Source organism: Acomys russatus, chromosome 16 (assembly GCF_903995435.1).
Source record: "Acomys russatus chromosome 16, mAcoRus1.1, whole genome shotgun sequence".
Taxonomy (NCBI): domain Eukaryota; kingdom Metazoa; phylum Chordata; class Mammalia; order Rodentia; family Muridae; genus Acomys; species Acomys russatus.
In genome coordinates this window covers 30160867-30178134 of record NC_067152.1, presented here as the reverse complement: position 1 = coordinate 30178134, position 17268 = coordinate 30160867, and the positions used below count along the sequence as shown (strand labels likewise).

At 42.7% G+C, this 17268-nt stretch overlaps 1 protein-coding gene across 1 annotated transcript in view; it reads left to right on the top strand.

The window, feature by feature from the left end:
- Nucleotides 1-17268, top strand: part of Nsf (N-ethylmaleimide sensitive factor, vesicle fusing ATPase) — a 139816-nt gene that overhangs the window by 14222 nt on the left and 108326 nt on the right. The window contains exons 2-4 of the mRNA XM_051158845.1: nucleotides 7800-7885; nucleotides 10754-10853; nucleotides 12817-12856. Coding sequence (XP_051014802.1) covers nucleotides 7800-7885; nucleotides 10754-10853; nucleotides 12817-12856 — 226 coding nt within the window. The remainder of the gene's footprint in view (nucleotides 1-7799; nucleotides 7886-10753; nucleotides 10854-12816; nucleotides 12857-17268) is intronic.

The window sequence follows — 17268 nt, the reverse complement described above, 5'->3', positions numbered from 1 at the left end:
GAAAGCATTTGTAAATTAGGTATCTGCTGAGCATGAGTCAGAAAATGGAAGGCACATGTTCGGAGGTAAACTTGTGCAGAACAGGAGCCACACACTGTAACACTGCCACTCCAAAAACGGAGGCAGGAGAATCACAAGATAGAGACTACACTCTCCATCACAAGATAGAGAGTTAGCTGCAAAGCAAGGCCGCGTCCCAACAGACAACCCCTTCCCCTCAAATTCCACATAACCTTTTGCCTGGGGTTCATGGCAACAGTAGTCTTGAGGCCCCTAAGTGGAGACAATCGGAATGCTCATGGAGGGTGGAACGCTAAGCAAAGTGTGGTCTGCCCGTAGAGTGGGCCATAGCCCAGTTGTAGGAGAGACGGAAGTGTGGATGGGCAAGTGCTGCAACCCAGTCGGACCTTGAAGACATTACAGTAAGTGCAATGGCTAGACACAAAGGACAAACACCAGATGCTTGCGTCTTCACAGATGGCTCCTTTCACCGGACATTTCATTTTTCAAGTTCACCACATATATACACCTGTCGGAACTTGGTCCCAGAATGGAGTTGAGTGAGGAGAATTCTGAGTGCTTGTGAGAGAACGCTAGGAAAACAAGACAGGAGTCGTGCGGCTTCTGTTTCTTCACAACACGGAATTGTTCTCGGATTGTGTTTTCATGCCTCCCCCAGGTGTAGCCGGTAGGAGTGGGTTTAACCTCGGAATACTCATTATTGCTAGCTGACATTATTCAATTAAATGTGTAAACTCTCCTTTGTATTCCTCTGTGGGAAAACTGGTTTTTGCCATGTGGGCCTTGTCCTTGTGATTGTATGCAGCCTGAGCTCATGAGAACTTTGCTCAGGTGGTTTGTCTTCACTTCCGGAGTATAAATTGATGCTCTGAGGTTGAGCCTTTAGTTCACCTCGTTTATCGGCTCCATCCTCCCAGGTCCCGCTGTCTATTGAAAGGTAAGCATATGCCAACAGTTAATTTTCATATAGTTGCTGAATAGTATTCCATTACATGACTCTGACAGAGTTGCTTGTCCATTCACCTTTGAAGAACATTTGTGATGTTTCCGGTTTTGTCTATCATGGACACAGATACTAGGAACCTTTATGTTTAGTGTCTGTGTGGATATACATTTTCAGTCTTTCTTTTCTTTCTTTCTTTTTCTGGTTTTGGTTTTTTGAGACAGGGTTTCTCTGTGTTAGCCTTGGCTGCCCAGGACTCTCTTTGTAGACCAGGCTGGCAGAGATCTGCCTGCCTCTGCCTCCTCAGTGCTGGGATTAAAGGCGTGCGCCACCATCCCTGTCTCAAGTTTTCAGTGTCTTGACCAAAAAAAAGACCTGGGGCTCCATTTGCCAAGCCTCATGAACTTTTTATGAGGCAGCTTTATACCGTTGCTAGGATTTGATGTTGTCGGCATTTAATGTGCTCGTTTTCTGGCATGGGTTTTCCCCTCCTGAAAGGCCAAGGTGAAGCGTTTAAAAATACACATTTAGAAAAGAGTCTTGAGGACCTGATAGGCGTCAGGAGGCTCACTTGTTATGTGCACAGCGTCCGTCTGAGTTAGGGAATGTCAGGAGTATTCCAGGAGACTTTCCCTTTCCTCCATCTCATCATTTCTAGCACCCTGCATCTTCAGAATTAAAAAAAAAAATTAAATTACATTTATTTATGTGAGGGTCGAGGGAGGTTTCTGCGTATACCTGGCCTGCATGTGGACAGCTTAGGGAAGTCAGTTCTCTCCTTCCAGCATGTGGGCCTTGGGTGTAGAACTCCAGTCCTCAGCTTGGGGGAAAAGCACATTTACCCATGTGTGTCTGTGTGTTTACCTCCCTCACCCCAGTTCTGAAATAACGACTCTGAGACTGTTATTTATGAATAAATGCCTAGGCCATAAGCTTTGGCTCGTTTCCCCGACCAGCTCGTGACTATGTCACCCGTTTCTTCTGTTGTATGTGTGCCACATGGCTGGCTACCTCTCCTTAGTTTCATGCTTCCGCCTTCCTCAGAGCGTGCGTGGGCAAACCTTCCTGCCTCTCCTTCTCTCCCAGAGTTCATCTCTTCTGCCAGAACTCCTGCCTCCTTATTTCCTGCCTCAGCCACCATCAGCTTTTATTGACAGGTGGTGTTTCCATACAGTACACGAGAGATTCTCGCCACACCCACTGAGGCTTCTCACCAGCCTGGCTTTAAAATGGTAACAGGAACACCAGCTGTGGTAGTTGCACATCTGTAATTCAAGCACTGGGGAAGGAGAGGCAGGAAGATAAGAAGTTCAGGGTTAGGCCAGGCATGGAGACTGTTTCCACTCACTGCCTCATGTTGTATTTTTCCTTGTTTATTTCACTGAACTGTTATTCGATGTAAAAGTTCACTCAAGTAATCTATTTTCTTCAGGGAACTTTTACATAGCAAGTGTGTTATTTACATTCCAAAATTTTAATGTTATCCAGAGAAGTCTTGCTTAAGTCTCCGCCCCGCCCCCACACACCCTTTTTTTGGGGGGGGGGGGGGGAAGCTCTCTGTAGTTTAAAGGTTCTGGAATAACCAATGGCGTAATTACTTCCACTGGAGTTCCCTTTGGTTTGTTGGCATTGCCATTCTATAAGACTAGCCAACGGCCTGTAGCCATCTGTAATGTTTGGTATTTTAAGTTGTTAGAATGAAGACATTTCTATAACATTAATCAGTTCATGTATTTCAGTAACTGGAACAACTCATCGACTCACCTTAGTAAATCTCCCCATCACTGACTGTGATTTCATGTTTAAAATGTTATGTGCCTATTATAGTGGTTGGTTTTCATTGTTGTTCCCTAGAGGCAAAGTTAGTTTTAGAAAAAAATTGTGCAATTTTTCCTTGGCATTTCTATGATAAATAGACAACTTGACTATTTATAGGGACTTAACACTTGTTTAAAAATGAGATACCCTGCTTGGCTTACAATAAAAACACAGATGCTTCTGGGATCTAATAGGGAGGCCTTTTACTCATAGCATCTGTTTCAATTGGCCAGCCAGATGATATCCACAGATTCCCACCCCTCTCTTATTAAAGGATACTGACAAACTAAACAGCTTACAGACAAAAAGGTTAACATTTTGTAAAGTTTTTATTACATTGGCTTTATCAGCTTTGCTTTATTTTCTGTTTTCCCACCTGTGTGTGTGGTGTGTGTTTGTATATGCATGTTTTTGCATGTGTGTAGGCACATGTTTGTATGTGCACATGTCCTCTGCCTATACATGTAAAGCAGGAAGATTATGTCAGTCACCCCCCACCCCAGCTGCTCTTCCTCTTTTTCCACTGAGCTATCAGCTCTTGGCCAAACTCAGAGCTCACAAATATAGTTAGGTTTTTTTTTAACCAGTTTACTCTGTGGATCTCTTGTCCCTGCCTTTGGAACTATCTTCCTAGCCCCAAGTTGTGTAACTTTACCTATTAAGTCATTTGAATCTAATTATGTCATATTCTGAAGTGGCCCTGACGTGACAGTGTTTTGTACCCCTGTTCTTTGGGTGATTTATAATGTAGATGAAAGGGTGTGTATTCATCTCTAATGCTCATCAAGCACCCACTGTATACAAACATGAGCAAAATCTAGTCTGTGTCCTTTAGAAGAGTCCCATGTATGAGTCATATGTGTAGACAGACAATAAGAACATTCAGGGCTTCCATGTTTGTTTTATCAGTTTGGTTGGGAGGGACAGCTGTTTAGGATGTCGCCTAAAGATGTCGTCTAAGCTGAGAATTGTAGAGAGTGTAAGAATTGGCCAAGTAAGGGATGCAAGTTTAGAGGGAAAGATCATAAACAGAGGAAACTTGAAGGTGAAGAGACTCTAGGACAGTAGAAAACGTTAAATCGTTTGATGCTTTTTTGACAGACGGCTAATCAAGGTGTGACCTTAAGCAAGATGCTGTGTCATTTAGAAGGTCAACTTGTGACCTTGACTCTATTCATGTCATGGGAAATCAGTGATTTCCAAACATTTGATTATGAATCCCACACATAAAAAGTATTTATATAACCCCAGTATGTCCATATTACATGTTTGCTGGTATACTAAGATTTTCTATACATAGTGAAGCATACTGTTGGACCTGGGACAAGTGGCTGAGGTGCCTATTTAACATGTCAAACCAGACCTGGCCTCCAAGTTCTCCCAGCATCCCTCAGTCCCTACTTGTTACAGGGTATGTCTGCATACCCCACCCTCTACCCTGAACTTTGTAGCCCAGGGGCTGAGCTTCCGCTCCCCCAGAGGCTCTTCCCTATATAATCTAGATATGTATTCATTCTCATTCTCTCTCTCTCTCTCTCTCTCTCTCTCTCTCTCTCTCTCTCTCTCTTCCTGCATGGACATGCTCTCCTGTAGGCTTAGATTTTTTAAAAACCTACTTTATTTAGGGTTCTTCAACATTTCAACCTCACTTCTAACCCCCTGATCAGAAGAAGGGAAGAAAGAATGTTAATAGCAAAAAGGGTTTGTGTACCTGTTTAGAAGCAGTTCCTTGGGTCAATTCTACTGTGTGTTGTCAGGATACCAGCAGTCCAGTCCTATAGCCAACACCAAACAGCAACACAAATCCATAGCAGTGGCACAATCCAGCAGAAACCACAAGGCTCCGGCTGATTCTGACTGCTTTCACTGACTTACCTAAACAGGTCCATAACCTCTTTTTCCTATTAACATTCTTTCTCCCTTTTCCTGTGGTTAGTGGGTTAGAAACGAGGTTGAAGTTTTAAGTACACTAAATAATGTAGGTTTTGAAAAACCTAAACTAACAGGTGACGCCCTGCGTTGGGCGCCATTTGTTATGGCTATTATTATTATTATTATTTTTTTATAAAACTTGTGTGTTTCTCTTAGTTTATTCGTTTAATCCAGCTATCACATAAGTAATCCAGACTCTTTCATACTTGTTTATAAAGTTGTACAGCACATTCTTGAGCAGTTTAAGTCTGTTCTTAACCCCCTATGTTATTCTGACTCCATCTTTGCCAAAAAATCCCCAAGTTACTTGCTTTTCAGTTCTTTCTTTGCTCCAGCTGAATCTCCTTCATTTCTCCTGCACCTCTACCTGCGGCTGAGTCCCCTACTTTCTCCTCTAACTCCTCCCCTGGCTGGCAGGAAATCCAGCCCTATTCTCTCACCTGCTCAGCGATTGGCTGTAAGCTGTTTTATTGGCATATCAAGGGACAGTTGGGGAGCAGAGTTTATACAACACTGAAACAAAAGATTCTCAGAACAAAGCTTGCAACTAGAGGGGGGGGGGTTACAGAAATCAACACTTGAATTACACAATAACCTTATGCTAATACTCTGACTTCTCTCTCTCTCTCCTTGTCCACATGGTGATTTCAGTGGCCGCCTTCCTTTGGATCAGCGAACTCACCTATGAGCCATTCCCAAATACCCTGCCTTTTTTTTTTTTTTTTTTTTTTTTTTTATGAATTGGCTTATTTCATCAGAAGAGAAAATCTATTACATACAAAAAAGAATAAGCTAATGATCAAATGTATAATCTTAAATCTTTACTAGTAATCCATAAGACAAAGGGATCACTGTTCTTTAGTATCTTGCTTAAATACTTTGTTATTCATCTGCTCCAGGGCCTGTTCCTAGACTTAGCTTATTTTTATAATTGATTTTAGTGACAATCAAAGCCTAGATCAAAGTAAGGGAATTTGGCTGCACTTTTGAAATTATGAAGTTGGTTTTTTTTTAGAAATCAAACTAATCACCATTTATGGAAATGTTTTGCTGAAATGTAGCTAGTACATATCCATCTGTCTACTTGTTTTCTGCAAATTAATCAAAGTGCATTACACTTTTTATAGTGCTAATAAATGTGTTCAGAAAAGCCCTTAGAAGCTAGCTAGTGTATAGTTGTTTTAGAAGCTTAAACTATTCTGTTCCTAACTTTAAAAACACATATGAAGCTGGTCGTGGTGTCGCACACCTGTAATCCCAGCCCTGTGGGAGGCAGAGGCAGGCAGATCAATGTGAGTTCGAGTCCAGCCTGGTCTACAAAGTGAGTCCAGGACAACCAAGGCTACACAGAGAAACCCTGTCTTGAAAAACAATATAAAACAAAAACCACACACATGAATTTAGGGTTTGATTTTAGGTTGAATGCATTCACTGGGGAGGAGATGGAAGGGCATCTTTCAGGAGTCTGTTCTCCTGTGTGTCCCAGGGATGGAACTCAGGTGTCAGGCTTTGGCAGCAGGAGTATGTTCCTGCTGAACATATTCACTGGCTGAACATATTCTTTTCATTGGTTTTTATAAAAGAATTATATAATTATTTTTGCTTTAAACTCTCATTGTTTTGCTTTTGAGGTGGGATATTTCTTTTTTCTTTCTTTCTTTCTTTCTTTTTTAGAGACAGGGTTTCTCTGTGTAGCCTTGGCTGTCCTAGACTCACTTTGTAGACCAGGCTGGCCTCAAACTCACAGTGATCTGCCTGCCTCTGCTTCCCGAGTGCTGGGATCATCAGTTCAAGGCCAGCTTGATGGAGCACTTGCCTAGCGTGCACGAAGCCCCAGGTTCAATCCCCATCAGCACATAAACTAGGCATGGTGGTACACTCCCATATTGCCAGCACTCAGGAAGTGGAGGCAAGAGGATTAGAAGTTCAAGGGCCAGCCTATGTTTGAGTTTGAGGCTAGCCTCAGCTACACAAGGTTGTGGCTCAGAAACAAACAAAAACCATTTAAAAGAATATATGGTCCCTACTCAGATCCTAGCCAACGGGCAGGACATTCTCCACAGTTGTGTGGGGAGCGGGGACTAACTCTGACATGAACGCTGGTGCCCTATATTTGACCACTTACTCTTGGTGGGGAGGCCAGGTGGCACGCAGACAAAGGATAAGCAGGCTACCAAGATAAGACTTGTTAGCCTATGACCATATAGTGGGGGAGGAGGTCCCCTTCGGTTATAGACCTAGGGGAGGGGAATAGAGTGAAAGCGGGAGGGAGGGAGGAATGGGAGGATACAAGTGATGGGATAACAATTGAGTTGTAATCTTAATAATTTAATTAAATTATATATTTAATAAAAAAGAATATGTTGGTAGTAGGTATTGACCAAAAAGACCATTGGCTGCTGTTTTTGTTTTTGAGGATACCCTGTAATTACTTTTGTTGAGAAGTGCTTGGAAGCTTTTCGTGGTTTTGGTTTTCTTTTGTTTTCTCTTTTGAGATAGGGCCTTACTGTGTAGTCCAGGCTAGCCTCAAACATTCAGTCATTTTCCTGCCTCCAGCTGGAAGATGAATGTCTTTCATTTACAGGAAATACAATTCATAGCCATTTAGAATTTCTTAGAAAAAGATGCTTTTTCATAACACCTTCTATCAAATTTACTACTTGACTTTATTGCATTTTATCAGTCTTGATTCTTTTCTATGAAAGAGATAGAAAATCAATTCAAATAAGCTTGAGCAGAAAAGAATACATTGACTCTAAGCAATAGTCGGGACTGTTGGCCTCAAGGACTTTAACTTCGTTGTCGGGTCTGCGTTTCCAGTGTGTCTATTTGTTGTCTGTGGCCTTTGCTTTCTGTAGGACACTTGTTGGTTAGCGTGGAAAGTCTTCTTCACGTATGGGAGAAGGAGGATAGGCATGTATGTGGCTGCACGAGTGCTGCTATCTGCAGTCACACAAGCCACAGGAAACGAGAGATGAGTAGCTCCCCAAATGAAGGGCTTGACATGCAGGATTCAAGATGGAGGAATGTCTGCACAGTTGGAAACATGACTTGGTCTTATGTTTCTAATCATTGACTCTTACAGACTATGCAGGCTGCAAGATGCCCTACTGATGAATTGTCTTTAAGCAACTGCGCAGTTGTGAATGAGAAGGATTTCCAGCCCGGCCAGTGAGTAGCGATCGGTCTTGACTCCTTTAACTTGCTAAGTGTTGTCTTAGAAACTTCCGAAGAGTCACTTTAGGAAAACTTTTGGGAATTCCCTTTTCTATTACTCTTGCCAAGTTGGAAAATGGAGATGAAAGTTACAGATTTCAATCATTACTATGTCAAACCTTGATAAATACAGTATATATACTTTGATATGTAGAATGTTTTTTTAAAAGCTGATTTTCTTAGGGTAGACACACTGGGTATAGGCATCACATAGTGTGGTTGGTAGTCATCTTGCTTTGGAGTTTCATTGTCCAAGTTTGGATCCTGGCACTGACAGTCACAAATTGATGACCACGGATAAGGCATGTGCCATTTCTGTGTTTCTGTGTCCTGATCTATGAAATGGGGAGAGTTGTGAGGAATACATTGCTCTAATAAAACATTTACAACAAAGCCGGGCATGGTGGCACACACCTTTAATCCCAGCACTCGGGAGGCAGAGGCAGGCAGATCACTGTGAGTTCGAGGCCAGCCTGGTCTACAAAGGGAGTCCAGGATGGCCAAGGTTACACAGAGAAACCCTGTCTCGAAAAAAACAAAAACAAAAACAAACCATTTACAACAGTGCCGAGCACGTTAGCAAGCCCTCCATACGGGCTTACCAGTGTGATTGTTGTTACCATGATAGTGTAAGAGGCATATGTTGATGGAATATTAATATTTACTATTGAATTATTATTTTAGTAATATCAGTGGTTACCCTTTAACCATCTTTATACCCAAATAACAACACAGAGAGACCAGGATCTATTTATTGTTTTTGTTTGATTTTTTTTATGTATATGAGTGCTCCATGTATGCCTGCATCCCAGAAGAGGGCATCAGATCACATTATAGATGGTTGTCAGCCATTATGTGGTTGCTGGGAATTGAACTCAGGACCTCTGGAAAAGCAGACAGTGCTCTTAACTGCTGAGCTATCTCTCCAGCCCCTTGGTTTGGTTTTTAAAGACAGGGTTTCTCTGTGTAGCCTTGGCTGTCCTGGACTCACTTTGTAGACCAGGCTGGCCTCGAACTCACAGCGATCCACCTGCCTCTGCCTCCTGAGTGCTGGAATCAAAGGTGTGGGGCACCACGCCCAGCAGACCAGGATCTATTTAATTAGCTTAGAGCACAATGCTGCGCAATAATTACTCCATCCTAAGCCTCCATACTAGGATAGTTTCTTCCCATTCAGGTTTCCCACAATATACTTGCTTTTCAATCATCTCCTAGGCCCAGTTCATTTCTCTTGGTGTTTCCCAGTCCCTCCTCAGGGCTCCATCCTCTCCTCCTCTCTCTTCTCCTCACTCAATCAGGATGTCCCACCCTATTTTCTGCTATTGCTCAGCATTGGTTAGTTTGTTTTTATTGACAACGCAGAGAACAAATGATGACATGTTTACACAGACTTGAAGCTGGAGATGTTTAGAATAAACACCACAATGAAATTGATCCAGGGAGTGGGATTAGAGAAGTCAACATTTGAATGAGCAACGGTAAACTGCACACAGTCCCCAAAAACATTATGCCAACAGGTGTAAAAATCGAAGATGTGCCAAACCCTCAGATTTTCAAAAGCATTTTCATAATAATATATGTTAACTGATTCACATCTCCTACTGACCTTTCTAAGACTGTGCTGTGCAAGTTCAATGCCATCGACATCAACAGGCCGTCTTACGGAATTAGCCTCAGCATGAGGGGGAGGCAGTGTTGAGTGTTCTGTGATGTTGAACTGAAGATAAGACTTTCAACAAATGAGAGGGTTTTATGGAATTCTTTCACATGGCTGAACTTTCCACTTAAAAATAGTAGATATAAGAGGCTTCTGTGTTAGTGACAAAGCAATGTGTGGGTATACATATATGCACACACACGTGTGTATATATAATTTATAAATACAGCATTGTAAAAAAAACTATTTGTTGAAAGATAGTTGGGCCAGGAGGTGATCCTTGACGGCAGTGTGAGTGCCTGGTATGTATGTATAGACTTTGACGGGTTTGCTCTGGAGCTATTCCCTATCCTGACTCTCATTTATATAAAAAAGATAGTGCCAGAGAGCCAGGCATGGGGGTGCACGCCTTTAATCCCAGCACTTGGGAGGCAGAGGCAGGTGGATCACTGTGAGTTTGCAGCCAGTCTGGTCTACAGAGTGAGTCCAGGACAGCCAAGGCAACACAGAGAAACCTTGTCTAAAAAAAAAAAAAAGTGCCAGTGCATAACAAAATTAAAACTTCTATCTCAAAGGACTCATTTGTTTCCTGGGGTAGAAGATTATCATTGTTTATGTGAAGCCATCTCATGGTAATATATGATATATAATATAGCATAATACAATATATAGTACATCATATATATGTTTTATACATTACTATCATTAATGTTCAGACTCAAAGTCTGATGGGAGACTTAGTAACCAATCTTAAAACTAACTGCTGTCTCCTGTATATCCTAGCTCGTTTGCCTTTGGTTCTCCTACATTTATTTTATTGGGATGTGTGAAATTACCATCAGGAAAGGAAATTCTTCTTCCATGTAATCACCAGGACTCTGAACTGATGCTTCAGTTTCCTGTAAACTGGGAACATCATGAACTTGATGCTTTGAATTCGATGTTCTCATTGGAACGTGGCTGGTTCCGCTCGTTTGTGTGGGCCAGGCTGTCTTTATGTCTAGAAGACATTTTGAGTTACAGTTTTGGGGAACTAAGCCTACGGTTTCTGTCAGGACTTCCATATGATGCTATGTTTCTATCTGTGTTCACCAAACATGAGTGTGGGAAGAGCATGTGTAGAAGCCATGTTCTTGTTGGGGACCTCACTGTACTTTGTCTTTTAGGCATGTGATGGTGAGGACGTCCCCCAATCACAGGTACATATTTACACTGAAGACCCATCCATCAGTGGTTCCAGGAAGCATTGCGTTCAGCTTACCTCAGGTAACACAAATGTGGTCTCTTAGCGGGAAAGCTACAGAAGAGTCGGTTCATTTAAGCAAGCCTTACCTTATAGCTGTATTCCCTCATGTTGAAGAAAGACACTAGGTGTTACATACAGAATTTAAAGACATTTCCTTCTTTGGATAAGTATTTATTTTACTTATTTAGTTTGAGAAGGGCACACACGCCACAGCGGACGTCAGAGAACAACTGGCAGGAGTTGTTTTAGCACGTGGGTCCTGAGGTTCAAGTTCATGGCATTAAGTTGACTGCAGACACTTTAACCTTCTGCGCCATCTTAGTGGCCCAACGATACTCTCTTAATTGTCAGTTATTTACAGTGATACCTTTGTATTGTCTTAATTTTTTCCTAATTAAAAAAAAAAGTCTGGGAAAAAAAAAGTCTGAAGTAATATCAGTTGGCTATTAGAAAGGGTGTGATGCTCTCTTGCTGACAAATCCCACTGCACATGTTTTGGTGAAGCACGTTTTGACCCACCCACCCCAGCATCCACCGTGCTCACATGAGTAGGCCAACTGTGGGTTTTTAGCCAGGAGTTATTTTTCCCAGCATTCCATGGAGCCTTACAGTAATAACTGATTTTTTAAAAAAGGATTCATTTATTATTTATACAGTGTTCTGCCTGTTTGTATGCCTGCAGGCCAGAAGAGGGCACCAGATTGCACTATAGATGGTTGTGAGCCACCATGTGGTTGCTGGGAATTGAACTCAGGACCTTTGGAAGAACAACCAGTGTTCTTAACCTCTGAGCCAACCCCCCCACCCCTGTAATAAATGAATTTAACTCTGTGACAAGGTAGCCCTGAATTCTTACCTAAATACCTTCTGTCCTGCCTCCTGCCAGAGCCAGTCTGGGGATTGGCTCTAAGTGCCTGAAAATCCCTTGGCCAGGCTGCACAGGGTAATCCTGACCAGTTCATGATTTGAGTCCCAGATTAAGTTTTAGTGTGGATCATGTGACTATTTTTAGTTTAATTTCATCAATTAAATTTGCTTATGTGGTATTACAACAAGTCATACAAAGCTAACTGCAGCAGGGTGCTTATTCAAAAAGTGCTGTAGTGAAGATGGTGAGGTGTGTTACTTTGCACAAAGCTTTCCACACCGTGGACAGCTTTGCTATTGAAGGGCACACCAACCACGGTGACACAGTGGCACATGCTAATCCCAGGAGAGGAGGCAGAAGGACGCTGAGTTCCAGACCAGGTGGGGCTACGTAGTCAAGCTTTGTACATTTTCTATAAGGTGTAATATGCATTCATTTCTGGATTATCTGTTTTTTTAAAAAAGTACCACAATTTGGTTAGCTTAAAGATTTTTTTTTTTTAACTTATTTATTATATATACAGTGCCCTGCCTGCATGTAACACCTGCAGGCCAGAAGAAGGCACCAAATCACATTATAGATGGTTGTGAGCCACCATGTGGTTTCTGGGAATTGAACGCAAGATCTTTGAAAGAGCAGCCCATGGTTAGCTTAAAATAACAGATTTAAACAACAGTTAAAAGTGGATAAAATTGTAAAAAAAATACTATTCTATCATATTTCTGACAGCTGGCAACTTGAAAAGGTAGCACAGAGGCTGCTGCTGCTGAGGGCTTCAGGAGGACTGGTGGTGGTGGCAGCCCTCACCCGGCATCTTTTCACTTTCTACCTCTGTCATCACGTGACACTCTCCTTGTGTCTCCAGTCATGTTGCCTTAAGGCTTACCCTAATGCAGCCTGCAAAGACCCGGATTGTAAATACAGTTAGACTCACAGCTCCTGGGGGCTCAATACTGATATTTTGGGTGGGTGGGTATGGAGGTCACAGTTCAGCACTTAACATGCTGTGTCTTGGCTTTACAATGGCTTTCTGAAATTCATAGCTATTTCTCTTTATTTCTCTGATTTTGATTGACATGATTTAAGTGTCTTTTTCTCTCTCATTTATTTTATAGCGAAAATGGGCTGGACTTTCTATTGGGCAGGAAATAGAAGGTAGGTTTTGTGTTTGTGTTTTTGCCACCTAACATTGATTTTCCTGTATTATTCTCACAGTCATTGAGATCTCTATAATTACTGATTATTGCGCCTTAATCATTGATTCCCTTCAGAGTACCAGTGACAGCTGTGCAAAAAGAGGGGCAATATGTGCTGCCTGTAGCCTTTGTTCCTTCCTGAGTAGAGTGTGTCCTAAAATCAGCATAGCACATCAGCTTTTTACCTGGCTGCCGGACCTGGAGCTCAGGTCCTCATTGCTTTACACAGGTATTTTTACTAGCTGTCTCCATGGCCCCTGATAATTTAATTTTATCTTTAAAAAAAAAAAAAAAAGATAGTTTTCTGGATTGCTGTGAGTTCGAGGCCAGCCTGGTCTACAAAGTGAGTCTAGGACAGTCAAGGCTACACAGAGAAACCCTGTCTCGAAGAAACAAAAACAAACAAACAAACAAAAGGTCATAGTTTTCCTTTCTTTATAATCTTTTTAAAAAGATTTATTTATTTATTATTATGCATACAGTGCTGTAGAGAGCATCAGATCCCATTATAGATGGTTGTGAGCCACCATGTGGTTCCTGGGAATTGAACTCATGACCTCTGGAAGAGATCAGTGCTCTTAACCGCTGAGCCATCTCTCCAGCCCTATTCACAGAATCTTAATAAATTCATCTGGACATACTCTCTCTTGAGTAGTTTGCTAAACTCATTGCCCACCTTGTATTCTTAGTTTTAATCTTCTGATTTAGTTTTCAGAGGGCTGGGATGTTGCTCAGTGAATGTTTGCCTCATGTATTGGTTTGCTCTCTGTTGCTGTGATAAAGATCATGACCAAAATCAACTTGGGGAGGAAAGGGTTCATTTGGCTTACACGTCTGGATGGGAGCCAAGGCAGGAGACAGTCAGGCACTGCAGGAACCTGAGGGCAGGAACCAGAGCAGAGACCACGGAGGAATGCAGTAGGCTTACTCTCCATGGCTCGCTAAACTTGTTTTCTTTTTTTCCTTTGGTTTTTTGAGACAGAGTTTCTCTGTGTAACCTTGGCTGTTCTGGCTGGCCTCAAACTCACAGAGATCTGTCTGCCTCTGTCTCCTGAGTGCTGGGATTATAGGCGTGTGCCACCACACCCCGCTTCATCTTGTTTCCTTATACAGTCCAGGACCAGCTGCAGGGTGCCACTGCCTGGAGTGGGCTGGGCCCTCCCACATCAATCATTAATCAGGAAAATGCCCCTCAGATTTGCCTCCAGGCCAGTCTATTGGAAGCATTTTCTAGGCTGAGGTTCCCTCTTCCCAGATTGCTATAGTTTATGTCAAGTTGACAAAAAATAACCGGCACACCTAGTTATGGCCCTACATTGGATCCCCAGATCATAAAAAAACAAACAAGAAAAACCAAAACCACAGGCTGGATGTTGGCTTAGTGCTTGTGAGTGCAGCAGGACCAGGAATTCAGATCCCCAGGGCTAGTCTACATATGATCCCAGGATTTGGAAGGCAGAGACAGTATCTCTAGAGCAAGCTGCCAGCTAGACCAGCAGAGTCAGTGAGCTCCTGGTACAGCAAGACTCTGCCCCAGCTATATAAGGTGGAAGTCAGTGAAAGAAGGCCTCCACATGGATGTGCATGCAAATATATTCCACCCCGCACATACACTGTGCCCAGACACATACACACAACACACACACGCAACAACAACAAAAGAGGTCTAAGGATAATTGTGACATGCTGTGTGTGTGTGTGTGTTTTGTTTTGTTTTCTATTTCATGGATATTTAGGAAAAGACATTTCATAGTTGAAATGTTGTATTTTGTTATATTTTGCTCTCTGTTATAGCGACTTTGCAAACAAAGGTCTTTCTCATGGTTTTGTAGCTAAGGTTATTGGTCTAGGACCGTTCTTCCCTGTTGTTATAGAGATAAGTACAGTCTTTATCATAGATCATTTTTATGAGGTAGAAGGGAAAGCAGAGAGGTTGGTTGGCATAGCCTGTTCCTCTGTTGTTTATTTTTCCTCCACTGCTACAGTTCTCAAAGCATCGTCTTTCCTTTAGTTATCTGATTCTTCAAAGTAATCGATATTGGGACTGGAGAGATGGCTCAGTGGTTAAAAGCATTGGCCACTCTTCCAGAGGCCCCGGTTTAATTCCATGTACCCAGTTAGAGGCTCACAACTCTCTGTAATCCCAGTTCCGGGGCATCTGGTGCCCTCTTCTGTGCTCCGAGGGCTCTGTATGTACTGACTCATGGGCATACATGAAGGTAGAACGCCCATGCACATTAAATTTAAAAAAGGAAACAACTGGGCTGGAGAAATGGTTCAGCTGTTGTTCAAGACTAGGTTCACAACCGATGTCCTGGAACTCATTCTATAGACCAGGCTAGCCTTGAACTTAGAACAGAGATCCGCCTGCCTCTGCCTCCTGAGTGCTGGGATTAAAGGTGGGCACCACCACTGCCTGGCTCAACCAAAACATTAAAAAAAAAAAAAAAAAAAAAAAAAAAAAGAAAGAAAGAAAAAGATTGATGTTGCTACCTCTAGTTTTATTCAGTTTCACGTAATTTCTCTGTACCTGGAGCTGTAGATCGTCACATCCTTTGTTTATCTTGAGACAGTCTCATTACACAGCTCTAGGTGGCTGGAACTCACTATGTAGAGCAGGCTGGCCTCAAACTCAGAGATCCTCTTGTCTTTGCCTTCTGAGTGCTGGCATTAGTCATGCACCACCATATTGGCTGAATTCCCAACATTTGCTTTACCATCACTTGATGCTGTATTCATTTTTAGGGAGGTGATTTTGCCTGGCTATATCTGTGGTCATGCCTCCTACCCTCCTTTCCTGCTCCCCTCTTTCCACAGAGGAGGCTCTCTTGAAATAATTCAGGCTTCCTGGCGTTCTAGGAGTGCTGACTGGGGACTGTGTGTAGTGTTGTTGCTCTTGTTGCTGTCACGGGGCCACCATTATTTCTGAGCCCAGTGACTTTGAAGATTTTTCTCAGAGGCAGTAGCTTTAAACTGAATCAAAGAAGATAACTGAGAGAAGTTGCTAAAGTGGCAGCACGTTGTTCATCTCTCTCAGAAAAGTGACAGCAAAGAACTAGGAGAGAGACCCAGTCTTGAGTGTCTGCCTCGAACCTTCCTTTTCTTGTTCTTTTTTGAGTTGGAGGAAAGGTAAGCATTGAGGCACCTTTAGTTGGCTCTTTATCCACTGTGGAAGCAATAAGCGGGACGGGAGAAGTTGGGGTAAGGATGAAGGCACTTAGCTTAGCTGTGGGCGTTTGATGGAGGGGCGTGCGCTTAGTCCACGTCAGGCTAAAAGGCTTACCTGGAAGCTCTGTTTTCAGAAACAGATTCGCAGGCTCTTGGGGACTCTGAGTCATGTGTCTGTGTTTTTAACAGTCACCTTTAAGTGCTTCTTCTCAGTTACATTTTGGGAGACACTGACATAAGTGATTCCCTCTTCACCTGAAGCATCTCACAGAGCTGGGGAAGGGGAGGAGTTAGCACCTAAGCCAAGTGGGTCAGCACGTGAAGCCAGGGTTCCCTCTCTGCAGAGATGAAAGCAGCTACTTGCAGAAATATTTAATGAGGCAATGGTTTGAATGTAGGACAGGTTTTTAATTTCCTTAAACTCGTTTGTCTAAATACAAGGGCAAGAGTGTTTTAAAATTTAACTTGTAAAATGTTGTTGTTGTTGGTGTGTGTGTGTGTGTGTGTGTGTGTGTGTGTGTGTGTGTGTGTGTGTTCCTGCGTGCCTGTGAGGTTGTGCTCTCCTCTGGAATTCCAAGCAGTTGTGACCTGCCCTGTTTTAGATGTTTAGATGTTAGGAACTGAACATAGTATATCCAAGTAGATGCTCTCAACCTCTGGGCTGTCTCTCTAGCTCTTAAGTTTAATTTTTTTTTAAAGATATATTATTTATTTATGTTATGTAGGAGTGATTTGTCTGCATGTACACCTGCACGCCAGAAGAGAGCATCAGATCCCATTACAGATGGTTATGAGCCACCATGTGGTTGCTGGGAATTGATCTCAGGACCTCTGGAAGAGCAGGTGGCGCTCTTAACCACTGAGCCATTTCTCCAGCCCTAACTTTTTTGTTGTTGTTTTGTTTTGTTATTTTGAGACAGGGTTTCTCAATGTAGCCTTGGCTGTCCTGGACTCCCTCTGTAGACCAGGCTGGCCTCGAACTCACAGAGATCCACCTACCTCTGCCTTCCGGGTGCTGGGATTAAAGGCATGTGCCACCATGCCTGGCCTGGAGCCAGATTTTAGAGAGGTGAATCAAGGTGACTTTATGGGTCAAATAATAAGTCAAGTGATTGAGTTGGACTAAGGCAGGAGAGATAGATGTCCAAAGGACAGACTGGGATCTGGCTGATGTGGAGAGTGTGGTGGGAAGCTGCCTATCAG